Raw genomic sequence first — 27,857 nt, forward strand, 5'->3', positions numbered from 1 at the left:
CTAGGAGTTCCTACTGTTTAACTGTACTTCAGGGTTAGCTGGTATCCAGCCAGAAACCACACCCTATGTATGCAGTTTCCATCTCCTCCACTGAAATTCTCATGAATTAGGCTCTTCTGTTGGAAATCCCATTTTGTTAGACTCATATATGACTAATTATGGCATTGGTAAAAATGAAAGAAATCGAACAGATATTAAAGCCCTCTTTATTTGTAAGACTAGACAAACAAATATTGAGTTATAAGAACTTCCTTCAGGAACACAAATGGAAACATAGTTCAGAAGAGAAATACTTTGACAGTAAACAAAAATCCCCATTCTATTGGCTGGCTTGCTTCTCGCCTGTCTGAAAGGTGTTTTACGTTGAGACCATTCAGGGCAAGGACTGAGCAAATATACAGCAAGCCCCTTCTTTGTCCCCCAAATTCTCCACACTTTTCATTAATGGAGAATTGAGGCTACTGAGCAGGTATCCCTCTGCAAGGTGTGACAGGAAATTTGAACCATTATTAACTCAAGATTGAGGATTGTTCTGGAGAATATAAGGATCTGAAGGTGGTATCAGGAGAATCACCCAAGTCTCTGTAGATGGGAGTCACCATAGAATGCAAAAGATGTATTTCAGCAATCTTTTCCTTACTTCCCCCCTCCCTCCCGCTGCAACAATACTGAGATAAAGGGAATCCTTGGAAGGTTTCTTTTAGAAAACAGTGAGAAATACAGGGGGATGTGCTATCAAAACACAGTCCTAGCTTATTGTGATAACACAGGTTTCTTTGAAGTCCTTATACTCCCAAATTCAAAATAAGCAGAGATAGGAGAAGTTACTATCTACTTTCCAAATTCTCTCTTTCCTACAATCTATAAAAATGTTGCAGAACCCTAGACCAGGATGAAAAGTACTAGTCGTGAGAATTTCAGGAGCCTGAAAGGCTAAAGAAACTCCACACCACCTGACCTGGCAATTTGAGTAAGACATGCACGTGTTACTGTGGAGCGCAAATGTGGGATATTAGGAGACAGCTGGTTCCAGCACCAAATCCAGAGTCACTAGAGGAAGGAGGTATGGTGGCAACACTTAATATTCAATTCTGCTCCAGAAGAACATGGTACCCAGGAGAACCCAAAACTAGAATAAAAAAAAAATAAGAAATTGTTTTAGAAATATCTCATATTTGGAAAAAAATGATGTTAGGTTCATACAGGCTTAGGTGACACTAGAGTTTTAAGAGTAATCTGCCTTAAGCAACATGACAGGGCCAAATGTGACACTGAGTCCAGCCTGTTCCAAAGCGTCTCTTACAACCTGCCACTCAGAGGCAACTTCTCTGTTCCCAGAAGTGTTTCTGACCCAATTCCCAGCCTAGGCTCCCTGTCTTCTGGGGATGTCCTTTTCAATCTGTGCTAAACTAGGCCTCTGGGGAAATTCTTTATTCTTCCTATCAAGGCTAATTACCTTCCAGTCCTTTCTATTTCTAGTGTGCACCATTTTGAGGTAAGGGTTTCTTGCCTCTAAGTATTAAACTTCTCTTCCCAGGGGACTTTTCCTTTCTCCTAACATGTTCATGATCTGGAACGGCTGCCCCTCAAAAATGCCATAGAACTCAAGATATCTGACATAGGCAAGGAGTTGGAGTATCTGGGCTCCGTTTCAGACCTGGTACTTACTCCTGAGAAAACTTAGCCAGTCACTTAGCTTTCCTGGGCCCTGATTCTGCATCTGTATAATAAATATAACACCTTCTATACCTACCCCAGAGATAGAGGAGTGAATGAGATAATGAAATAATAATAATAGGGTCTAATGTTTATTAGGAGAACTTAACTATGCATCAGGTACTGTTCTAAGTGCTACATATATAACTGAAGTTAATGTTTCCAAAACCCTATGAAGAAACTGAGGCACAGAGAAGAAACTTAAGTCATAGAACCAGTAAGTGGTAGAGCTGAGATTCAACCCCAGGCAGTCGGCTTCAAAGTTTATCTGATTTATCACTTAGTGAAGCCCTTTGCAAGCAGTAGTGAACAGGGCATGTTTAAAAGCTCTTCTTAAGCACAATTCTTTAGAACACTGTTGAACTTCTCTGTCCGTTGTAAAATGGGAGACTGGTGATCTGCCTAGCTACTGTTGTAGGGACTTAATATTGAAAATATTTGACAGGCCTTGTCCGTAGCAGGCCCTCAATGTGTTTAGTTCCCTTCCCTTCCATCTTTTGAATGTCAGGGGGGACTTAACTAGATCCAGAGTCCATTTAATACTTGTGGAAACATCAAGGGTTATGGCTGGTTTGGGGTTCTAAGATGCTCAAGAGCCATTAAGCATTGTCCCATAGTTCCTGCTCATCTGGCACAAATGAAACTTCACTGCTATCATCGCACTGGAGGGACAAAGAGCAGCTCCTCCCCAGCCTTTTGCATATTCAAATACATCGCAGCAGAGTAGTTCCAGGATAGAGGTGTGCACAGGGTGTTGTGGGAGCTCTCAGGGGGTGGATTTCCTGAAGGAGCTGATTTCCCTCCCCTTCCTGCCTCTTTCAGTTTACCAACCCCTAACCCAGCATTTCTTAAAGCATAGTAAACAAACACCTGAGGAACCCTTTAGGGGTGTTTGGTGTAAGACTGTTTGAATAACAATCAGACTTTATTTGCTTTTTTCACTGTTTTCACATTTGAGGTAATGGTGCAAAAGCAGTGGAAGGTAAAACTGCTGGAGTCTTAGCAAGAATCCAGGTAGAGGCACTGAACTGTGTTAGTAGTCATCGTATCCCTCACTGCTGTGCACTTGCAGTAAAAAAAAAAAAAGTTATTAATAAAAACTAGTTTCATTTGAGGTTGTCCTCGATGAAGCAGCAAGAACTACTATTAATAATTTGACTAAACTTTGACCTTTGGTTGACAAAAAGGAAATATGTCTAAAGCAGTCCTGTTACATATGAAATATGTAATATGGTTGTCATGAAGAAAAGCACTTGTGTGATTGAGTTATGTACTGAACTACCCATTTTTTTTTTCATGAAACACCTTTTTTACTTGGAAAAAATTACTAACAGACAACCTATGATTTTTCAGACTTGGGTGTGTGGCAGATATTTTTTCAGAAATTTACAAAGTGATTATTTCACTTCAAGGAAAACAACTGGAAATATTAGTTGCCAATGATAAATTTGAGCCTTCAAGCAAAAATCAGAACTTTGGAAAACTTGTATCTGTCACTATGAACTTGATAGCATGCCATAGCTTACGGTCTTTTCCAATATGGCAATATCAATGAGTGTGACTTTTTGGTATTGCATAAAGAGATTAATCAACATTTGGAAGATCAGCATAACACAGCAAACTGATATTTTTCCAAATAACCAATTCATGATGTTACAGAATTATGCATGGCTAAAAAATTTATGCAAAGTGGGCTGGGAGCAGTGGCTCACACCTGTAATCCTAGCACTCTGGGAGTCTGAGATGGGAGGCTTGCGTAAGCTCAAGAGTTCGAGACCAGCCTGAGCAAGAGTGAGACCCCATCTCTACTAAAAACAGAAAAATTAGCCCACTGTTGTGTGTACTCCTGTAGTCCCAGCTACTTGGGAGGCTGAGGCAGGAGGATCGCTTGAGCCCTGGAGTTTGATGTTGCAGTGAGCTATGATGACACCACTATACTCTACCTGGGACGACAGAGCAAGGCTGTGTTTCAAAAAAAAACAAAATTATGCAAAGTACAAGGGAAACCAATGTAGTGTATTTCAATGTAATAGAGTATGAAAAGTTCATTAACATAGTTTCAGATTCCATATAGCAACTGACCTTTAAGAAACTACTTCCTGTGGAGTTTTGGGTAGTATCAAAGAATGTTCACAATTATCTTCAGATAAAGGTATTAAAACACTTTTTTTCAATTACACATCAATGAGAGATATATTTTCTTCAAGTCCTTCAATCTAGGCAACATATGACAGCATATTGAATGAAGGAGCATGAATGAGAATCCAGCTGTCATCTATTAAGCCAGACACTGAAAAGGTTTGCAAAACTGTAAGACAATGCCACTTTTCTCAATTTTTTCATTTTGAAAAATAGTTCTTTTTCCACAGAAAATATCTTGTTTATGTTGACTTGTAATTGGCTTATGGTTTTAAAAGGAATTAATAAATATTTAAAATTTTTCTGTGTTAATTTCTAATGGGGTAAATATCAATAGACACAGGCCATATAGACAAAAGCTTTTTGGAGTCCTCAATAACGTGTGAGAGTGTACAGGGCTACTGAAATCAAAAGTTTGGGACTGCTTCCCTAATGCGATGGTTCGCAACCTTGATAGCAAGTTAGAATCGTCTGGAGGAAAAAGAGGCCTGGAGCCTACCCTCAGATCAACACAATCAGAGTCTCAGATGCTGGCATCCATCTATGTTTTTTTTAAAGCTTCTCTAGGAGGTTTTAATGTGTAGCGCGGTCTGAGAACCCCCGCTCTAACCTCCTGCTGCATGTGCACCAGATGAAGTTGGCAGTAGGAAATGATGGGGCTGGCAGAGGCAGCTCTTTGGAAGGTGCCAGGCAGATCTGTGACAGTCTTTGCTATCTAGTTGTAATGAATTAATGAGATCTGGAGACCTGTAGGAGCAGGCTGGCATTCGGTAAGAAGTCCGGGCAAGGGAAAGAGGCTCTTCAGCCCCCTAAAGGCAAGTGTGTCCCAGTCAACCAGAAGTAGCATCTGGTTAGGAGGACACATCCTTCCCCTCATGTGGGAAGTTAACTGCCTGCCTCTCAGGGGAATCCACCATCCTGGCTCTGGTGCCAGAAGTTTCCTGACTCGCCCTCAGGTCTGAGGTTTCGTTTCTAGGCCTTCTAGTGTGGTTGAGGTAACCAGTGGCAATCTCAAGATCTTTTCTTATCATCCTTTCAGAAACAAAATGTGTGTTAGGAAATACTCACAGTCCAGCAGAGAATGGCAAACCCAAACCAGGCAACCCCCCAGGCATGTCGGTTCATTGGTCCAGAGATCAGTTCATAGCAGCCCTGGAGGAGGGGGCGATTCCACATTGGTGTGAGAAGAACCAGAAAAAAAAAAGTAAGACATCGACAGGAAAGCAGGTTTTTATTTGAATCAATGCCACTCCAAAGTCCAGTTTCACATAACCAGGCTATTGCCACATCTCTGGGGACAGCCAGCTACTAACTGCCTGTTAGTAGCTGAGGGAACGTAAATAATACAACTATAGAACAACTATTCTATAACACATTTATTTGTGTCTTTATCACTCAATCTCACTACAAAGTGCTGCTATTTTAGCATAATATTCTTTCCATATTGAATATGTGGACAATATAGTCTTAATAAAATTAGAATTTTCCCCTCCTAAAAGGTTTTATTGGTGATTTATTTGAAAGCCAGAGTTACCTTTTGATTTGTTTGTTCTTAAATAAAAATGCTTCTAATCTACAAAAACCAGAGACCTTCTGTTGCCCTACATCATACTCCCTGAATTCTCATTTGACATCATACTTCAACACATCTTTATTGGATTCTAGTGAGACCTTGAAGGGTTATGGTGTGCATGCAAAAGAGTGACTGATTTTTTATTTACCACATCATTCATTAAGGCTTTATACATGGCACCCTCTGTCCTAGTTGCTATGCAAAGTCCTGGAGAAGTAGCACATGTAAGGCTAGAGCTGCCATCTGAGTGACCTCCACTAAAGTGCTGGGAACCACAGGGAATGCGCAGAAAATGCAATAACCAGGGCTGGTTCCATAGACCATGAGGTCTGGAGGCAAATGTCCTAGAAAGGCTGACCTTGAAGTTTAGGCTCCCCCCAGTGGCTACAGGTGGCCACTTGAGGTTCTGTCTTTGACCCTGCCCCACTCCCTGCCTTTGCTATACCTCGGTTTCTCCCTCATTTACTCTTCTCCATTTACATGACAGGCGCATCCATTCACCTAGATGCTCAGATGAAAAATCTTGCAATTATCCTTAATCAACTGTTTTTCTTTTATCCAACATTCAACACTTAAGCAAATCCTTCTGGGTCTACTTTAAAAATATATTCCAAATCCAAACAATTCTTATCACATCTTGGTGCCACGATGGTCCACCAGGGTCTCACTCCAAGATTACTCTGATAGCTTCCCACTGGCCTCCCTGAGGCCTGCGTCCACTCTTGGCACCCTACTGGTCTTCATATGGTGCCAGAGCCATCCTTATAAAACATAAATCAGATCAATTCCCACCCCTGCTCAAAACCCTCCAATGGCTTCCCACCACCCTTGAAATGAAATTCCAAATCCTTACCATGGCCTGGGAGGCACTGTATGGTATGGCCTCGCCTCCCTCTCTGATCCCGCCTTCCACTAAGAGAGGTGGTTTTGCTGTAAAGCTAATGAGCTTAGACTTCAGGGCCTGTTACTTGTAAGACCATTTCAAGGCCCTGCACCTAATTTTGTATGCATATTTTTAATTGCTTTTTCTAAGGAGGACCCCTCCCTACAAATTTCATAGGCTTCAGTCTACACAAAAATCTAGCTACATCCCTGCCTTCTACTCATCCTTCACCCATTCTGGCTTTGTCATACTGACCTCCTAGATGTTCCTCCAAAATGCTATGACTGCTTGCACTTCAGGGCCTTTGCACTCACTGCTCCCTTTCTTTAAAACCCTCTTCTTCAATCTTCCAGTTGCCTCATTTCCTCACTTAATTCAGATCTCTGCAAACATCTCAGCAAAACCTTTCCTGACAACTACAGGGAAAACACTCTTTCCCTCCATCCCACTCTAAATACTCACTCTGATTTATTTCTGCTCGTGGCATTTATCACTACCTGGAATTTTACCATGTTTTTGTTTGGTAACATATTTATTGTCTGTCTCCCATACTAGAATGCAAGCTCCCCAATGGCAGGGATTTCATCTTGTTCATTGCTGAATCTCTAGAACCTAGATCAAGTGCCTGGCACATAGTAGACACACATTAAGAATTTACAGAATGAGTGGAACATAACATTAAGTACTGATTACAACAGTACCATTTGCAACATGCTTGATGGTTCACAAAATACTTCCATATTATTTACTCACTTGATCCTCTCAACAATTCTGGGAGGTGGTCTTTCATCTAATCATATACATAAGAGCCCAATTATGCGAGGTGCCAGGCACTGGGCTAGGCATTTAGCTGGGACAAACAGAAATGGGTCTTGCCTTCACTGAGTTTTACAGACAGAAATCTCTTCTCATATAGTGCCTTTTCATGATGCTAATCAGTTTAGTGATGCTTTACTTGATCTTCCTTAGTTTCATCATAGTATTTTTGAGGTATAGTGATCAGAATTTTGCACATAGCATTTCTAAGGTAGATGGACCATGATGCAGAATATATATTTGCATCTGACATGCCACGTGAAATTCTGGTTGATTTCTACTATTACCACACTGATAACTTCCCTAATTTTGTTAGTCTTCATGGCTATAGCAGCACATTTGTGCATTGTAGATCATGAAAAGCTACAATATGGATGTGAGAAAGAGAGCCATTTACTTTTCATATATCCACTCATCAAACATTTATCGAGTACCTATTTTGTGCCAGGTGTCCTTCATTCTGAAAATGCAGTCATTATCTATTCCCAAACTAAAGAGACTGACATTTCTCAATTATTTAAGGTTTGAATCCTGAGTACCATTTAGTAGTTGTCTGACCTTGGGCAAGGTACTCATTAGTATCTCGATACTTCAGTTCATCATCTGTAAAATAGGAATCCTACTGGGACCTACTTTTGAACATTAAAGGAGTTAGTATTCATATATGTATGGCACTTGGAACCGTGTCTGGCATTTAGTAAGTAATAAGTATTAGTTCTCATGATCATAATAACATCATCCACATCAGCCTGGAAACACTTTTTCAAAAACTATCTGTATGTAAATTTCCTTCTACCCAAATCACCAACATAATATTTTATTAAGACTGTCTTATATTACCAGTGAATAAAGAATGTGGATATATAATTACTGTATGCACCCTCAGACACTGCCTTTGCTTTGAAACCGGCAAAACATTCCTTTTGCATATCATCCCTTCCAATGTACATTTTGCAAAAATAGAATAAAACTGTTTAATGTAAATATTTCTTGAAATGCCAATTCTATACATTGTACAAATTGTTTTTATTTAAACAAAGTTGAATTTTGCTATTGCAATTCTCATGCTCTATTAATTTTGTTAAAATGTAAATGTGCTCATGTCAGTTCTGGTTTAATATTCACAGTTTACTGCCAGAGAAGAAAATAGTTCATAAGAGGTTTAGGAAAAAGTACGTGAAATTCCTTACTGAGATACTATTATCTACAATTGACCAATATTTTCCTTATAAAGAGCAGAAGAACCTTCTGGCAGGTTTTGGGACTAGAGCACACTCACCTGACTGTGATAATAGCCAGGCACTCCTAGTTTGCAAGCCTCTAGGTTGAGAGGTTCTTTAAGATTGTTCATAACACAGCACTGGCGAGGCCAGGGGTAGTCGGCATCATTATTCTCAGTCCGGAAGGCAGACGTATATTTTTGCCAATCTGATGGACCATTTACACCACAGCAATTGTCCTGTGAGTGGATAAGACAAACAAAATTCTCTTTCATGGTCTTTACTAGAGCCATCAATGTAGCAACTGAGATTTTATACAGAAAGAAGATATGGAAAGTGTAACATATGTTCACTAAACAATCCCCAAAGAGGAGCTGAAGGTACTGGTAACTTACATTTTAGAGTTTGCAAAATATTTTCCACATTTATTACTTCACTAGCCATTAATGAGCTCTGTCGTGTTTGGTATGTTATCTTAAACTCTCTAAGCCTCATTTTTCTTAACTGTAAAATTGGAATATATATAGTAACTATCTCTTAGAGTTTTAGTAAGGATTAAAGGGGTTAATATACTTAATGTGTTTAGTACAGTGCCTGGCTTATGGTAAACCCCTGATAAATGTTAATTATTATTGATATAGTACTAATATCTTGATACAACAATGTGAGGGGTATAATTATTCTGATATTACACATGAGCAAATTGAGAATAAGAAAATTAAAAATTTTAGTGAAGAAATTATGCATAATTCTTCTTGTTTTACTTTTCTATATTTTTAACATTTTTCTGGAGTAATTATGTATGACTTTTATAATAGGAGAAAATAAACTGGAAAAAACTAACAAAAAATCTGGTGGCACACAGCTATGCCTCTACATAGCCAGATCAATTAACACACAAGTGTTATCCTTACGCTCTAGATAAAATTGAGCATAGAGGATAAAACACAATTCATATCACTTTCCTCCTTATTATAAATTCTGCTAAAATGTTTCAAAAGGGAGGATGTTAAAACTACAGGTGTCTCTCAACTTTTAGAATAAATGTATCCAAGCAGACTTGATGATAAATCAAACATCTTTAAGGGATGTCCAGTTTTGCCACGGGATTATGGGCAATACCTAACCAGGAAAAATAATCATTCTGTATTTGGACCTGAGCTTTCTGGGGAAAAATGGTTAAGTTTGAGCCAGGCTTATTTCAGACTAGGATTTAAGTAGGGACAGCGAAGAGTTAAAGTTCCAGAATTGAGCTCTGTAGCTCTCCAACCTTCAGAGTTGGGAAAAGGGTGAAAATCTAGCAAAGGAGACTAAGAGGGAGTGTGCAATGTGATGAATGCTGATGACATGTCAAGGAAGATGAGGACAGAAACTTAACCATTGGATTTGGCAGGATGGAGGTAATTTTTAACTATAACAAGGGTCATTTTGTAGAGTCATGGGGTTACAGGCCGATCATAGTTGGATGAAAGCAGAGGAGAGGGGTGAAAATGGAGGGAGCAAGTGTAAGTATCTCTTTTGAGATTTGCTGTGAAATAAAACACAACAGTGGAACAGAATCATGGGTGAATGTCAGGTGAGAGAGAGTCTTTTGAAAAGATGGCTGACAGAGGAGTGACTAGAAGACAGAACTTGAATATTAGTTAGGTAAGGAGGATAAAGTGAAAAGGATGATAGGAAGTGAAAAAGTGGCCAATTAATTGGAGGTGCTAATGGGGTAAAAATTATCAGAATGGGGATGGATATTAGAATAAATAAAAGAAATTATAGAAGATGGTGGTCAGAGAGTGGAATTTTCTTAGGTGGCACAGTCATTAGTGATGGCATGCTGGCAATGGCCAGGGAAGAGGGTGGCTGAGGTGGGGTGGAGGACAAGATCTTTGGAACAAGGTAGGGCAAGGCATTGTGAAACCAGATGTTGGCTGAGTCATCTATGTGGATGTTGAAATCTCAAGGTAGGATGACAAGAGGATGAGTGAAGAAGTAGACAGTGAGTGCGATATTGAAATCCCTAACAAAGTCAGGAGAACAACTGGGTGTAGGGAGGCTGGTAAATGATGGCAAGGAGGAGGGATAAGGGAAGATAAACACTGATGGTGTGAAGGAGGTGTTTGATGGAGGAAGGAAATAGTATGGCACCCAAGGGAGCAAGAGGGGACCTAGCCGATGTCCAGGTTGTATGAAACATGAGTATGGCAGAAAAATGAGAAGGTGAAGGGCAGGCACTGCCACCAAGAGACAGCCAAACTTCTGATGAAGCAAGAGAATAAATAGTTCAAAGGAGTCAAGGCTATCGGGAGTGTGCTGATGACAACTGCCAACAGTTGGTGTGAGCTGGGGAGTGGGACTGGAGCCAATGTAAGCGCTGAGTCAGATCCAGAGTTATGTAGAGAATCACAACTTGTGTACACAGGGCAATGTGGGGGTCACGATGGATAATCTGGAAAACTTGGACTTTTGATGGTATTTGAGATAAACATGGACATAAGGTATGATTGCCAGTGAGAGAAAATTGGGGGAGCAAATCAAGTCATAGCCCCTTGTCCTTAGCAGGATTAGCTCATAGGAAATGTGAAAAGGTACCAAAAAGGAAAAACAGGCAGTAATTGCCACTTGAGTTCACCGAGGGACAGAGAAGACATTTTTCTTTTAACGTAAATGATACCTGAGTTCTAAGAGGCAGAGTGTATGAGTAATCTAAATTTCTTGACAATGCCATTATCCTTATAAATGTAAGATAATCAACATGATGGATTGAAATAAAATATAGATCTAGAAGCCCCACTAAGTCATGTGTACAATGACCTCCCTCCCCCACTAGTAAATAAAAATATGAATCTCCCCAAGACCACGGGCCTTACCTGGAGCATGAGCCTGTCCCAAGTTTTGGTGACTCCATTGTTTTTCCATTGATCGTCATTGTTTGGAGGGCTGTTGTTTTGGTACCTCTCTAGCATCTGCTTCAGGAAGAGGTTGGGTGTGAACTACGGTAGGAAGAGGCCACATAAAAGGGAGAGTTAACACACTAATCCCCAAGGAGGGGGAATATTTTTCTCAGCCTGTTGCTAGGGACACTGAACAGTCTCTCCTGGAGCAAAACTATACTCAGAGGCACCAAGTACGGTTGAATGAGGCTGCTTGAGGTTGGCTAAAGTCCTCATGTAGGAAAGAGACCCCCATCTTCAGAGAAATCACCGTGAGACTAGGTGGACAGATATTGTAGGGTGACTTAGGCTAGGGACACAGAGAAAGGGAGAGAAAGAAAGATGCTGAATGGAGAGCAAGTCTTAGCTGAGGTGGAATGTGGACTATCCCATTGGAAGGCCCAAGGCCATGGGCCAGGAGTGAAGTGCAGAGGGATTGCAAGCTGCGGCCGTGGGGGTCAGGCTGCCAGGGCCCAAAGTTCTTCTCTTTCACTTGCCAGCTGTGTAACTTTAGACAGCGTTACTTTACCTTTTTGTCTCATTTTTTTACTTATAATAGGGATAATGCCTATTTCATAGGTTTATAAGGATTAATTAAAATCATATGTATATTATTTGTATGTATAAGATTATATATGTATTATTATTAGATTGTCTGGCACATATTAAGGGCATAATACATGTCAGCTATCACATTATTATGATAATGATAATTCCCATGATCATTTTGCTCTGTGCTTTCTGGGCTTGTACTCACAAAGTCTCTTTGTGTCGCTGCTGTGATACAAGATGCCACTTCAAAGCCATATACTATAAACATCAGAATGAAATACTGGAAGGGAAACACATGAGAAAAAAGAATTACATTTACCCCCAAAGAGAGACTTCCCCAAATGGTTGTTATGACTTTTTGGCACATTCATCTAAATATAATCATCCAGTCATTCACGATGTTATTCAACAAACCCTCATTGATCAGCGGCTTGGAATGGGGCTTGGTGCTAGTCAGCTCAGTTCTCTCCTTTCCTCCAGAGAACAACAGCCATTGCATACAGAGCTTTCTCAGTCCAGTATCTTGAATTTCTATTTTAACTAGGAAAAACAAGTACAAGAGAATGAAATGATGTGTGTGTGTACGTGTGTGTGTGTGTGTGTGTGTGCGCTCAGAGGCTGGCAAGAGAGTCTTAGTGCATCACACACAATGTAGAGCCTCATAAATCCCCTCTAATTGGGAGAAGATTTCGTTATGGTTTGTTGAAATTTGGAATCCCAGAGGTCAGAAAAAGATGAAGTGTTTCATGTTTAACATGCCGTGTCCCTCCTAACACGCATCCAGTCTCAGCAGAGAGGAGCAGGCAGCCTCCTGGCGCAGCGTTTTGCTTGCGTTCTCCTCTCACTGCCCCGCTCCAGTCACAGCAGCTCCGGTGAGTGAAATGGAGCTCACTGTGTGTAGTAGTGGCGGGGTGTGTGTGTGTGTGTGTGTGTATGTGTGTGCACGCGTGCGTGCATGTGTGCATGATGCCTCCACATGACACTGCCCCTATTTCTGGCTGGATAATATCTAAACAGCAAATGGCCTCTGAATCCGGGCTGGGGACTGTTTGCAAGAGTTCTGTCTTTGCCTTCCTCAGCCTTGCACATACGCTTTCCATCCTCGTGTCCTTCGCGGTCAGGGCCAGTGAGGGAGGCCAGGAAACACTGTCCTCCCTCCTTGGGCCTGGGAGGCTCTTAGCAGGACCCTCTGCTGCTGTCATGCCCAGCCCAGAAGAAAGCTGTGGCTAGAGAGTTAACAGCAAAAGCAGCATCAGAGGCCCCGTAACACTTTTTCCTGTATTAGCTGCTGTCTTGTTCCTTGCCAAGAGCTTTGCTGGCCCCTTTTACAGAGGCTCAAACCCCTTAGGGACACTCCAGTAAGGAGGCACAGGGTAAGGTTTTTACTCCTTCAGGCCTCAGAGGGTCACTGCTCTTTCTTTCTCCCTCCCCAGCTCAGTTCTCCTGGCTGTCAGTCATGCACAGAAGGCCCCAAACATAGCTGGGATGCACGTGAAGGTTGCCTGTACTTTCCCTTTTCTCTACATTTCTTTTTCCACCTTCCACAAGTGGGTACTTTTGCCCTGGAACTAACTCACACTAAGAAACTAGAGGATGTAAATGTTCTACATTCCCTGGGTACCAGAACAACAGTTAGCTCAAGGGAAAAGTAAACCAACAAGCACCTTAAGTTGCTAGACTAGTTCTATTAAAGGTGGGACTCAGGTCCTGCAGCATCTGGGCAGGATTATGCCAGGGGTGGGAAGTTTGGGGAGGGGGTGTGCCCCATCACAGTGTGAGAAACTGCTGCCCTGAGCATGGGGCCAGGGAATGAGGGTCTAGGCCCAATGCTGAGGTTTCCCAGCTCTGCTGACTGTCGATTTGCTCCCTCTGCAAAGGCAGGGCAAGATCTTACTGTCTGTGGTTGGGGGCAGAAGCCTCTTTGTGGGAACACAGAGTCAGAGCCCCCATAGGCAGGTATGAAGGTCTACACTACAGTTGTGCTCAATAAGGTTTCCAGGGTTCCTGAAAAGCAGAGTGACTGATCCTGTGGGACATGCAGGCCACGATACAAAATCATCAGCCTTCAGCTCAAGATCTTTGAAAGGCTTCTGCTTTCTTACAAAAACTCATTCATATTTTGTATTTTTATATCCTAATATACTAATACCTGATATTAAAATGTTTTAAACAACTTATTGCGAGGAGAAAAAAAAATCTACTAAACAAATTCTTACTCTGCCTCTTCTTTGGCCTAGTAGCTTCTGGCCATATCTGTTGGGTATGTGCAGACACCAGCTAGAGAAGCACAGATCTGGAAAACATTCAGGAGGGTCACTCTCAGGTGTCTCTCCTCTGCCTTCTCTGTACTGGAACCTTCGGGACTTGCAATAGTGGAGGGCATCCTCACACCCGCATGGACAATCTTCACGGCAGGGAGAGTCTTCTCCTCCCTCTCACCCCTCACCTGGCACTCCCAGCTCCCACCTCCCCCACTGAAAGCCAAAGCATTGTGCTTGGTGAAGAAGAAATGGTCCATCAGAACTGGTCCAGGGAGACAGCTCTAGGGAGCTGTAAGTTCTTACCACCAGAAGGATTTTCCTGCTGGACTTCATGATGCCTACAATGCCTAGAACGGACAGACAGAAGAGGCAGATGCCGACAAACATGCCGATCCAGGCAGCCCCATAGATGTCATCGTTGTTGGTGGCTTCAAGCAGTGGGTAGAGGCTGTTCTGGTCAGACACAAAGAAGATGCACTCTGCGGTCAGGGCGATGCCACACATCTGGGGGAAAGCCAAGGGGGGGCTCTGTCAGGCTGGCGGCCAGGAGTGCAGTTTTGGGAAAGGGGGTGGAGGGTGGGGTAGGTAAGAGAGACCAACTCTCCCCTGCGTAGGCTTTATACAACTGACTTAAGCTCCCCATTACCAGGAAATCAAACAGCTACTTCCATCCTGCTAATTGGTTGCATACCTTCTTCCATGTATCACTGTCTATTTGGGAAACCACCCAGATAATTTCAGACCATCCATAATGTCTCTGGGGCATGAACCACTCAGACGATGCCTTCTTATATGAACAAAATCCCCCACCCCCACTGCCTCACCACCCAAATTCCTGGGTTGTAGTATTTGAACTAGTCCTGGTCATATTTATCAGTTAGAGCCAGAAGGAACGTTGGTGGTTATCCTTCCCAATGTCTGTATTTTATAGATGAAGAATCTTGGCCCTGAAAGGTGATGACTGGTCCAGAGTCACATGGGAGTTAGAGGCAGAGCTCGACCAAGAGCCAGCTCTCCTGACTCCCAAACAAGTGCTCTCTCACCCCACCATGCCCACACAGCTTGGCATCTGAGCCATTCTCAATGGCCTCTGTATGAGGAGAACAAGAAGAGGCAAATATCTGCCCCCAATAACCTTAACCAGAGTCCCATGCAAATCAAGCCAAGATAAAACAGGAAACACCAAAGTGTGTGTGTGGTCGGAGTGTTTGGACACTGATCATGGCTGATGTGACTCTTTTTAGATGCCTGTGTTTTGTTTTGTTTTGTTTTTTGAGACAGGGTCTTGTTCTGTCACCAGGGCTAGAATGCAGTGGCATCATCACAGCTCACTGCAACCTCAAACTCCTGGGCTCGAATGATTTCCTTGTCTCGGCCTCCTGAGTAGCTGGGACTATAGGCACACCCCACGAAGCCTGGCTAATTTTTCTATTTTTAGTAAAGATGGGATCTCGCTCTTACACAGGCTGGTCTCAAACTCTTGAGCTCAAGCGATCCTCCTGCCTCCGCCTCCCAGAGTGCTAGGACTACAGGTGTGAGCCACTGTGCCAGGCTAGATTACTGTGTTTTAAAGTTGGGAAGGCAACATCTATTTTTTTAACTGTGATCTTTTGACATATTACATAGTTAAATATAATTGCTTATATAGTTAAATTCTAGCTAGCATATTTACTAACACATTTCTTAAAATGAAGAAAGGTATAGGAAGCCAATAATTATAGCATTATTGTCCTTCAAACTCTCACTTTTGATTAATCTAGAATCATGATTGTAGGAAGAGCAGAATTTCCGGAGAAACACTCATTACTTACACCAATAATCACATTTCCAAAAATCAGCAGGCCCTGGAAGCAACGAACGGTGGAGTCATCTTTGGCCATCTTCAGGATTTTCCACAAGCTGAAGTCACAGTTGAGAACATTATCATGTAACGGGAGCAGGTGACAAATGCTGTTACGATTTCCATGCCACGACTAAATCATGCCTTTGTGTATATTGCCTTCCTGTGTCCCAAAGCATCCAAGCCAAAGTCATACAATCATTTAGCAATGGAGAAAATTTTATTATTGAGCTTAGCAATCATGGAAATTTTATAAAGAAGAAAAAATGAAGCCTTTCAGTCTGATCAGTGCCTCAGAGGAGTTCTTGCAGGGATAGAGTGTACAGAATGCACACTTCTGAGGGGTGGACGGAGTCCCGCAAGGGCAAGGAGAGTGTAAGGAGCAGACCTGAAGTGGTGATAGTGGCAGGGCGAGGCACACTGAGGGTCCCTGGTGCAGCCCTCACTGCTCCTGACCAGGCCAAACTGAAACCCAGCGGGTAAACACATGGCCAATGTTAGTGGTCGGTTCCCATATGCACTGTGGGCTGCTGTTAAAGGCCATTATTTTCTGAATATTTTGTTATCCTAAAAAAAATAGTTGGCAAATAAAAAAGTCCCCTGTCACATAAGAGGGGAAGTGAAGAGAAAACAGGGACTAGCACTTACCTACTTCTGTGTGCCACTCTACCAGGGATTGCATGCACACATCTGATTCTCATAACCCAATTAGGTAGAAAAAGAAAAGAGGTGAGGAGGCTCCATTTTGCAGACCAGGAAACTAAAGCTAAATTGGTAATTAAGTTCCCTGGGGTCTCACAACCCGTAAGTGGCAGAGCTAGGCTGCAGACCTTGGTCTGTGCGGCTCCAGAGCCCAAGCACTTCCCCGCAGCCCACACCGACTCCGACTCCCAGAAACTATTTACAGGGTTGGTGCCACACACAGCTGAATCCCTCCCATATCCCGGAGCATTTTCTGGAAGGAACACAAGAGTGAGCGTTTGGGTCAACCACTTGGGCTTCTGTACTTGAAACACTTTGAGAAAAAACATCCACGTCTCTCAACATTTAATTAATTGATTAAATTAATTAACCAGTTCATGCTCAAAACCAAAATGTATTAAATGATACAATTTTTGCTTAGAGAGCGTACAAAGATACGTAAGGGAGATTGTTGTGGTCTAGGATTTTATGCTTTAGTAGGAAACCTAAGATACACTCCCAAAGCATACATAGAGGAAGACCCTAAATGCTGTGGGCGTTCCGAGGAGGGAAGATGTAAGCAGGATGTGAATGGTTTTGAGAAACAGAGTAGAGGTGGGAACATGTGGAGTAAGGTGGGGGCAGGCAACATTCCTGGTAAAGAGAAGGGAAAGTCAGGGAGTGGAGACAGAAGAGCAAGGTGCCCACGAGATAGCAAACCAGCCAGTTTGGCTGAAGTCCCGTTTTTGTGCAGGGAATCCGTGGGAGGTGAGCCTTCTATTTGACTTAGGCCTTGCTAAATTTTAACTTCACTGTTACACAATAAGTATTAACAACCTTCCAAGTGATCTTATACATCTCTAAATATTTTCTCTTACCTGTTTACCTGAGTAGTTGTGGCAATTTGAATTAATATAACATGTATGAGCATTTTTGGGCTCAGAATTTGGCACACAGTGGATGCTTCATCAATGTTTGCTGAAGTAATGCAAGAAGAATCCGGGCCACTGTTACAAGATCCCGGTGTGTAGTAGTTTCTGCTGAGAAATACCATTCATTTCTTTCTGCCTAGAAATGTCATCCATTCTTTCCAGCACGTTAGACTGAGCAGAGCCTTAGTGCCTTGCAGGGGTTAATGCACAGACTCCCCCGAGGGAGAGCCTTACTCATGGAGCTGGTTGAGTCACATTGTGAAGTTCATTGCTGGTATGTACAGACGTTTATCCCTGACCGGTTGGGTAACTATCCAAACTAGAGACACCAATAAATAGACTGTGAAAGGTAGAAGTTCAGATAACAGAAGTGTAGGGAGTAAAGGGCAAATATCTGGAGAGGCCAAATTCAGCACCCTTTTCCACCTGTACTTATCACACACCCGTGTGCCAGGGAGCAGCCTGTTAGTGGGGATTAGCTGGGCTTAAAGAGCAGAAGAAGACAATTTCTTCCTTCAGCGAGTTTAAAGTGTGACTACGCCACATGGACGTAAAGCAAAAATGACCATACCCAGTAGAATAAAGGGGACAAATGGGGCTGTGGAAATGAAGGAAGGGGTTAGGTATAGGCCACCAGCAACGGGGCCTTTCTTGGTCCAGCAAGGGCTGAAGGGCAAGGAAGGTGGCCTGAGTGGCCCAATTATGCCCGACACATTCAGACCTTTCCAACATGACTCTGCCACATGGAGTTCAGACAAGGGGAAAGGGCAAATGAATTCTCTGTGGGAGAATGGCAGGAGTCAGTCAGAATTAGGGTGGAAAATGCAGATGGGAGTGGGAGAAAAAAGGGAAGGTAGGTAGATAGAAGCCTGCTTTGAGCAAAAAGAAAAGCATAAATCTAAGACACCTAGACAGGATCATGGTAGGAAATGCCAGGGAGGTGGCCCGGCTGTGGGTTTGGGAAGGCAGGGGAAAACTGATGGGCAAGACATTCTGAATTTGCTGGCCCTTAAATTTTTTTTCCTTTTTTATTGTGTTCCCTTCTTCTCCCTTAGGCCTTTGGCATCAATGGCACATAATAACTTAGAAAGCCACTCCCGTCTTCTAAAATAACAAAATAGTGGTGAAAGCTGCCATTTAACAGGCACCTAGGATGCCCTCGGTGCTGTGTTGGCCACTTTATATGCATCTTCCCAATAGACCTGAGAGACGGGTGTTTTTACCAAAATCTGTATTTGTTTCCTGTTGCTGCTGTAACAAATTACCACAAACTTAGTGACTTAAAACAACAGAATCGTATTATCTTACAGTTCTAGAGAGCAGAAGTCTGAAATGAGTCTCACGGGGCTGAGACCACAGGGTCCGTAGGGCTATGCTCCTTCTGAAGGATCTAAGGGGAGAATCTGTTTTCTTGCCATTTTTGCAGATGAAGAAAATGAGCCTTGGAGAGATTAATTTGCCCAAGGCCATGTTGCTAGAAAGTGCAGAAGCTGAGATCCAAGCCCAGGTCTGCCTGGCTCCAGATCATTTGTTAAACACTCTACAGTTTATAAAGTCCTGCCACATAGCTAATGCTTTCAGTAGAAACGGGAATCTGGAGCAGAGAGAACAGATACATTTTCCCTGCTCAGGAGACACAGGGGTGGGGAACCTGCATCCTCAGGGCCACATGTGACCCTTCAGATCCCCAAGTGCCACCCTTCAACTGAATCCAAACTTCACAGAACAAATCCCTTTATTAGATCCCTTTATTAAAGGGATTTGTTCTGTAAAATCAGTGAAAATGCTGCACTCAAGGATCCAGACGACCACATGTGGTCTCAAGGCCACAGGTTTCCCCACCCCCACCCCAAGGCCTTTCTTCACTCACTTTTCCAGCTTCTTGTCTCCTTAGTCCCTCAACACTGCACACATACTTGCACTGCACCCACATGCTTTTCCAGAAAACCTGTTTAGATGTATCACAAACCTGTAGCTCCCCACACCCACCCTGCCCTGGACCAGAATTGTTGGAAGTAAAAGGGGCAATGTGCAAGTCAATGAGAAAGTCAGCATTTCATAGCCGCTCCTTTGAAACCTGTATGTTATACTAGGATGCTGTCAGAGGACCTAAAACATTTGCTTCCACCACCGGCCATAAATGTCAGGAGGGAGCCAAGTGTAGGCTTCCAGTGGCTCACAGTGCAGTCTAGTGGCTGTGGTCTAATGGTGAGCACATTGGACTTGGCATCAGAATACGAGTTCACGTCCCAGCTTTGTGCTGTCATTACCATCTAGCCTTGGGCAATGTCCCCCTTAGTGTCTACTTCCTCATTTGTAAAATGGGTAGAACACAACTTGTTTGATGGGGTTGCTGTGATCAGTAAACGAGATAAAAGATGGAGAAAGGGTCGGCAAACACTAAGATTGTTTAAAAACATAGGAAGTTGCTAATTACAATCAGGGGACATTTAAGAAGCGCATGGTTTTGGCATTGGATTATGGCTTTGCTTTATGTACCACTGACCCCTAGGGCATAGAAAGGAAGTTTTAATCCAAGGGCTCTTGGTTGGCAGAAGAAGGGGCCTCCCTTCTGGCTTCCTTCTGTTCACTGCCCAGGGGCTGCTCTGCTGGAGGGGCCTGGAGGCCGTACACAAAGATACTCATTTGTACTTCTGTTTATTTTCTGTGGACGAATTCATGGGGAAAGGATCTCATGGGAAAAAGAATAAAACTTCTAGTTGTGCTTGGGGTGTGGCCAGAGTCAGGTACCAAGCAGCAGTCCACATGGGAGGGGCCCTCCTTGCATTCCATGAGCATTCCTGAGCAGTTAACACCTGCCTGCGGGCCTGGTCCCTTCGACTTTGGCTGGCAGGGCCTCTGCTGCAGACTGCGAGGTGATGCAGAGATGACCCCCGAGGTTGTCCTTTGTGCCAGGGCCACTTTTTCCCTGAAATACTCAGAGAGGACTCTGCTCTGCTCCCCTTTTGCCTTCTCTCCTCCTGGTACCAACCCACCAAGGGCTTCCTGTAACTTACTTACTGCAAGCGTCTCCAAAGCAGAAGGCGCTGCGACCCTGTTTTATTTGTCTTGCTAGGTCCACAGTGGCACAGTGCCTGACACATAGTAGGCACTCAATTATTTTGCTAAATAAAAAGATAAAGTGCATAAATAAACATCTATTTAGATGAATGAGTGAATATACAAGTTAATGATTTGCCTAGAGCTTTACATCAGAACAGGTTAGAGAATACGGTGACGTAGAAAGAATAAGAGCTTTGGACAGACTGGCTTTGAATCTTAGCTCTACCACTTAGTTGTTTTGTGACTCCAGGAAGTTACTTAATCTTACTGAGCTCTATCTAAATGAGTCTAGTAATACCTAACTTCACGGGGTACCATGAAAATTAAATGAGAATACATGTGAAGTTCTAATACAGTATTAGTTACCCAATATTAACTTTGTTTACTTTTGTCTCAGTTTCTTTCTTTTTTTTTTTTTTTGAGACAGTCTCGCTCCATTGCCCCAGCTAGAGAGCAGTGGCATCATCATAGTTCACTGCAACCTCAGGTTCCTGGGGTCAAGCGATCCTCTTGACTAAGTCTCCTGAGTAGCTGGGACTATAAGGATACTCTATGACGCCCAGCTAATTTTTTCTATTTTCAATAGAGACTGGATCTCTCTCTTGCTAAGGCTGGTCTTGAACTCCTGACCTCAGGCAATCCTCCCGCCTCGGCCTCCCCAGAGTGCTAGGATTGCAGGCTTGAGCCACTGTGCTTGGCCTTGTCTCAGTTTCTTAATGCAGACAAATCAGAGCTAATAGACCAGTGATTGGTGAAAGTATCAAAAACCAGTGGTTTAATTTTTTTTTAAAGCATAGAACCACATTTTCAAGAAAAAGTATAGGGAAACATGATTTAAATATGGAACTCTAATATATAAAAATAGATCAAAATGGTGCTTCTCTGGCTGAAACACAAGTGGGGAGTCTGGGGTCACAGAGCATCTCCTCACCAGCTCTAAACCTCCAAACCACGTGGCTATCCCCAGAGTGATTATAAGCCACTATTCTAGAACTAACAAAAAAGAAAGATGTAGGCAAATTACTGAGCTCAGAAGGCAGTTACCCAAGGAGTTAGAGAACATTCAAGAGTCAAGTTGTAAAACCCTGGTCACAATGTGTAAATTGACACTACATAGTCTGTGTCAGTGAGGCCCCCCTAGTCAATGGAAAACTTCTAGGAAACGTCCCTGAGAAGTTGAGACAAGTGAGTTTACTTCCATAATACACAAGCTGGAGGGATCTCTAGGAAGGGTTGCAGTCTTGGCACAATTAGAGGAAAGGCGACAGGATTCCTATAAAAGGAAAAGATTAGTCCTAGGTGATCTTTTAGAGTTCTTTGAAGGCTAATAAATGTGCATAGGAGCAGACTAATGAAGTTTTATTAGGTTAAAAAAAGAGAAAAACTCTCACAAAGTTCCACACCAATGTCTATTAAAAAAAAAAAAAAGACATTATGAATTTGTCGACCTTCCCAGAGAGGACAGGTATGGAGAAAGAGCAAAGAAAGACAAATGGTTACTCCTCTACATACAGAACATAAACTGTGGTGTTCTTTAGGGCCAGGTAGTAGTTGTGCCTTAGTTAATAACCTGAGTTTTGTCTCTGCCAGCCTGGTAAGGGAGTAGTGTAATGGACACCTTGTGATGGTTAATTTTACGAATCAACTTGGCTAGGGTATGGTGCCCAGTTGTTTGGTCAAATAGCAGTCTAGATATTGCTGTGAAGATAATTTTTAGATGTGATTAGCATTTAAATCAGTAGACTTTGAGTAGATTATTCTCCTCCCAAACATAGTAGGCCTTCTCCAACCAGTTGAAGGCCTTAAGAGCAAAGACTGGTGTTTTCAAAGAAACAGCATTTCTACCTCCGGACCATAACATAGAACCCCTGTTGCAGTTTTCAATCTGTGGATTTTAGACTTAAGACCGCAGCATCAACTCTTCCCTGAATTTTCAGGCTGCCGACCTGCTCTACAGATTTGGGACTTGCCAGGTCCCACAATTATGTGAGCTAATTCCTTACAATTCATCTCTTTTTTGGTTTCTTTCTATGTATCATATTGGTTCTATTTCTGTGGCGATGAGTAATACACTGTCTCAGTTTGGATTTATATATTTACTTTTGGAGACAGGGTCTCACTCTGTCACCCAGGCTGGAGTGCAATGGCATGATCATAGCTCACTGAAGCCTCAAACTCCTGGGCTCAAGCAATCCTCCTGCCCCAGTCTCCTGAGTAGCTGGGACTACAGGTGTACCACCATGCCTGGCTACTTTTTTAATTTTTTGTAGAAACAGGGGTCTCTCTATATTGTCCAGGCTGGTCTCCAACTGCTGGCCTCAAATAATCCACCTGTCTTGGCCTCTCAAAGTGCTGGGATACAGGTGTGAGCCACCATACCTGGCCCTGGATTTATATTTTTGATAGAAACAAATATAATCACTTTCTGATATCACCTAAGACCATTTTGTCCTTTCTTTCCAACTCCCACTGCCAGCCCTTAACTTCTGGCTCAGTTGAATTCAACAATTTCTGTTCCATTCCACACATTGCTTCTGGAGTGAACTTTATAATGCAGAGATTCTCAAATTATCCTACAGAGCACAGGTGTTTCATTTACTGGGACAACATATTTTGATGCCAACATTGAATAATTGCAGTCATTTCCTAATTTAAAGAAAAATTACAGACCCAAATTTGTCATTTTAAACATCTTCCTCTTATAAATTTTTCTTAAATTTTGGGTGCTATTACCACCTATCTATGCTGGAATCTAGTTTTTGGTATGAATTCAGGCCAAAATGATCTACTGACTTATTTTAAATTTAGTATACCAACACTTTGTGGTATTCCACAAAAATAAACATGCCTTCTAAGTGCCAGCCACTTAATCAATCTTGACATCCACTGTCCTAAAACACAACTCTGAATTTATATCATTCCCCTGCTTAGAAACCTTCAAAGGTTCCCTGTAGCCTAAATTTAAAGGGGAACTGTAGATAGCTCCCTCTGTACTCACAAGCTCAGCCACTGGTTCCCTCTTACTTCTCATTGCCTGGTGGCTTTTCTTGTCCACCCATGCTCTGTTGCTGACTACTTTCTTCAAATACAGATTTGCTCCTATTCTATTTAGATAGACCAGTCTGCAGTATTTGGCCAGACTCAATCATTTCATTCTCCTTCTAGCCAGTGGAAGAAAGGTTGGACCACCTAAGAGATAAAATACAAACTCCTTGGCGTGGATTCAAGGTGGTATCCAACCAGGTTCCCAGTGGCCTGCTTGCCACATTCCACTGCCTCTGTGGTGACTGTGCTTCCAGGTTGTCCCTCTCTTCTCCCATTTTTGCCTATTGATCTCTTTACCATCTTCTGAAGCCCAACTGAAAAACCTCTTCTTTCCCCCCAACTTCCCTTGCCCAGAATTAGCCTTCCTTTCCTATGTCCCCCTCTCTGCCCTTAGCAAATAGCTCTCCAGGGGTGCTCAGATCGTGGTGGATATATCGTGTGTATGGCTTTTCTCCCCTCCCAGCCTCTGCCACAGCAACCCTTTCTGGAATGTTGTTACCTCTTTTCATCACCCAAGTTTGTTTAATAAATCATTCTGAACCCACAAAAGAATAGATTGCCATATATCAAAAAAGCCAGTTTGACAAAGAATTGCATTAGAGAGTGAAATTATAAACTCTCAAATGAATTGATTCGTGACACACCTAGAAGTCAATGACTACACTTTTGGTAGTTTTTGTTTGTCTTAAAGGGTATGTAATTCAGGAGTCATTTATCCTCGGGCAGTTATTGGCCATGTGCCCATGCACAGCATGGTAAATGTCAGCTCTGGCTGCAAACTTAGAGGCTTTGTAGTCAGCCCCCTCATTCACAGATAAGGAAGCCAAGGCTCATGGAGAGGACACAACTTGTTCGTGATTGTTGGTGTATTAATTATTTAGTAGAATTAGGGTTTAAGTCCAGGCCTCTTTACTCTTAAGCCAGCCTTACATTGAGTTTGTCACTATTCATTCTCCTTTTTTAAGATAGGGAGATACCACCTTCCTTTATGTCTCTCTAAAATTAAGAGAAACTCCTGGTGCTCTGCCCTTGAGCCTGCCTTTTTCCTTACAGGTTAAGCTAGAAAGGGAGTCACATGAACAAAGCCGGCAGGGAGCAAGCCTTCTACCCTCTCCCTTCATTCAAAGTTTTCCTCATTCTTCAACCTAATTTATGAAATGCCACAATTAGAGAATTGCTCCTTTGTTCTTGATTAAAATGCAAATACATATAAAAGTGGCACATTAAGTTTCATGAGCCATCAATGCCAGTGCCTCATCGTGAATGATTTTATTGGATCCCTCTTCATACTGAATTTTCAAAGGGAGAGGGAAGACATCACGAGAAGGAGAAAGGTCCAAGGAGAAGATAGAGCCTAAAAAGACAAACCTCCTGACGCATGATTTGGGGGCTCGGCTCTGGCTCTGTCTGTGGATGGAGACTGAGTCCTGAGGATACACTGCATGCTCCCTCCTGCCTTCTCTCAGCAGGTACGAGAGGTGTGTTTCAAACATGGTCTTCTGAAACTTTCCCACGTTATTCTAAAGCACTGCTTCCCTCTCACATGTAAGAGTTCTTTACCTGGCAGGGCTTTAAAGGAAACAACTGGGATGACGTGAATTGAAAAAGTAGAAAGGAGCAGGGGGCAGAGTAGCAACTGCCCACGTTAGAAACGATACTGCCTTAGATGGTACACAACTCACCTCAAAATGCTTTCTGCACAAAGCAGTAGTCCCCGTGGGCCCCACCCTGTGGAAAACTGCCCAGTGGCCTGGCACCATGATGATTTGCTCAAGTTGCTAACCATGCTGGGAGTTCCTTTGCTTTAAGGAGTGCACATTTTTAAAGGCCAGAATTATATTTCTTGATTTTTCTTTCTTGTGCCTTCATTCAGTTTGTTTTCTCATAAAAATTATTCATATCCAGAGGGTTGATGTTTCCAGACACATTGAATAGGTTTTAAAAAACTTGTTCACTAAACAAACTGATTTTCAAAGCAGAAGAAAAAGAAGTGAGACTCGCCCAGTAAGCATGAGATCATTTTTTCAAGTTCATTACCTCTTTTCCTCACCCAATTTTGTTGCACCAGAGAACACATAAACCACACCTCAAACTCTAGCTCATGTTAGAGAAATTTGGATTAACAAAAGAAAAAAAGAAGAGAGAAATTGGAGAGGGAGAAACCATGAAACACAATATGCTATTGCTTTAGCCCTGACCGTGAAACCCAGGGCAAGAGCAGACAGTTGCTTGACTTAGAGAGGAGAGTCAAGATGGGTGTGGACATTTCAGATCAAGACAATTGCTGGGCTGCTTCAATTTAGGGTAGGATGACTCCCTGGGAATGACACCCACAGCTCACAGCACCTATCAAGTTCTTGTTTTGAAGCTCTAAACCTGTGTTGACAAATACGGTAGCTAGTAGCTGCATGCAGCTATTTAAAGTCAAACAAATTCAATCAAATGAAAGTAAAAATTCAGTTCCTTAGTCGTTCCAGTTACTTCCAAACACTTGATAGCCACATGTGGTTGGTGGCTATTGTCTAAACCATCTCCCTCCTCACAGAAAGTTCTACTGGACAGCACTGCCCTTGATTCCTGGTGCTCCCTGAGCTGATTGGAGTCATCCACTCAGTGGAGACCAGGGATTAAGCCGTAAGCAATGGCTCAGGCATGCTCAGCTGTGTGAGGACCTAGGTGTGGGCAGTGGCAGTGGGACGCCCAGGCCCAGGACAGGAATGCCATGGAGAATCCCTGGGGGAGGTGCGATGAGGGTGCTTCCTCCCCATCGTGGTCTCTGTCCCTGTTAGGGAACGGTGGCCCGTCAGGTCTATGGGCAGCCTGCATGGTCATCGGACCCAGATTCCAGAGCAGGGTACAGCATATTCTAGGGCTGACTGGCGTTTGCTCTGGTTAAGAATGTAAGCAGGAAATGTCAAAAACAAATTTGGAGATTTCATTTTTTCTCTTGACTAAATGGTGTCTAAGGTCACCTTTGCATCTGAAAGTCTGTGATTTGTCCCAGGTAGTTAAAGAAGATAAGTGAGTTGATTTTTAAGACTATTGCAGCACAAAGCAAAAACAGTCTGTTGTAGCAGAAAGCAAAATAAGAAAATTTTCTCTTCTTTGAGAACGTTAATTAAAAGAAAAACCATTGCTTCACTAAGTTTGAAACCTATATAACCTAAGTTTTATAAACAACTGAAATATTATATACATAAAACCCAAGTGAGTTCCTTCCTGTTATGCTTAGCAACTCCACTCATGAAGAAGTGGTTAATAAACATTGTCTTTAATTAAAAGAAAACAGTTAGATTAACAAAAATTCTTAAATGTTTTAAGAATCTTAAAACTAATTAGAAGTGGGGTTTTAGGCTCATAAACATGAACATAGAATGTAAATGTGGAATAATATTAGCATTATTTGAAACAATTTGTATTTTGTGTAAAAATTTTAGAACAAAAAATATCTTCATGTTCTGCAAACCCTGGTGGATCTAACTGGTGAAAAGTAAAGATAAATTATGTAAAAATAACATTGTATAGATAAAGCTAATTTGTTGACTTATTTCAACTGACACTTTTGTTAAGCGGAACTGTTTGCAGAGAAGAATGGTGAATAAATTGCCTCACACATTCCATTCCAAGCTGGCGCGGCCAAATGATTTCTGACAAAAAGACCAGTAAACTGCTAGGCTAAGGGACAGATTATTAAGAAAGAACACGATCTGTTTCCTTAAATTTTCTTTTGCTTTTCTGGCTCCACAAGGAAATTGAGGGTCTACAGAGGTGTGTTTATCTGATTTAATCAGGCGATATAGGGTTTCTCAGGGTTCTTAGATTTTTTTCCTTGATCTTTCTGTGAGGCAATTTGAGGTTGAAATCAGGACGGCTGCATAATACCTCTAGAGCTTTAATCTCAGTTCTGAGAACAGGGTGTATATCAAAGGTTTAAAGGATGTAATTTGTACAGTTCAAAGTAAAGGAGAACAGAACAGTCACAATATCCTAAATTACAAAAGATGACAGGTGCTGTTAGTCAAGAATGCAACTTCTTCCCCTTTCCCTCTCAGGCCGCTAACTTCCCTCTGGGGACAGCAAGCCAGGCAGTGCTCCCCTGCCGAGGGAACCGTCTACTCACCCAGCCCTGGCCGCCTCCTCCAGGCGCTGTGCCGGCCACTCCGCAGTCCACACCTGCCCAAGGTGCTTTTCTACCTGCAGCAAGTCTTTGAA

General features: G+C 42.5%; 1 protein-coding gene across 1 annotated transcript; it reads right to left on the bottom strand.

The window, feature by feature from the left end:
• Window positions 1–190: 190 nt before the first annotated feature.
• UPK1B (uroplakin 1B) lies at window positions 191–27,857 on the bottom strand. Its single transcript, XM_045540220.1, has 8 exons — window positions 27,766–27,857; window positions 15,896–15,983; window positions 14,388–14,588; window positions 12,029–12,103; window positions 11,209–11,331; window positions 8,407–8,586; window positions 4,924–5,007; window positions 191–1,129 (listed from the first exon to the last, which is right to left on the bottom strand). The coding sequence occupies exons 2-8, from the start codon at window positions 15,962–15,964 to the stop codon at window positions 1,079–1,081; spliced, it is 783 nt and encodes a 260-aa protein (XP_045396176.1). The 5' UTR covers window positions 15,965–15,983; window positions 27,766–27,857; the 3' UTR covers window positions 191–1,078.

The sequence above is a fragment of the Lemur catta genome, chromosome 1, assembly GCF_020740605.2.
Source record: "Lemur catta isolate mLemCat1 chromosome 1, mLemCat1.pri, whole genome shotgun sequence".
In the NCBI taxonomy this organism is placed as follows: Eukaryota; Metazoa; Chordata; class Mammalia; order Primates; family Lemuridae; genus Lemur; species Lemur catta.

What these genes read in the sequence shown, in the direction of transcription:
- UPK1B (XM_045540220.1), bottom strand. Translation starts at nt 15,964, where the DNA reads ATGGCCAAAGATGACTCCACCGTTCGTTGCTTCCAGGGCCTGCTGATT. An exon ending in GGGACAGGCTCATGCTCCAG is followed by an intron (nt 8,587 to 11,208) that starts GTAAGGCCCGTG and finishes ATCCACTCACAG; the next exon opens with GACAATTGCTGTGGTGTAAA. An exon ending in CTGGCTATTATCACAGTCAG is followed by an intron (nt 5,008 to 8,406) that starts GTGAGTGTGCTC and finishes CCCCTCCTCCAG; the next exon opens with GGCTGCTATGAACTGATCTC.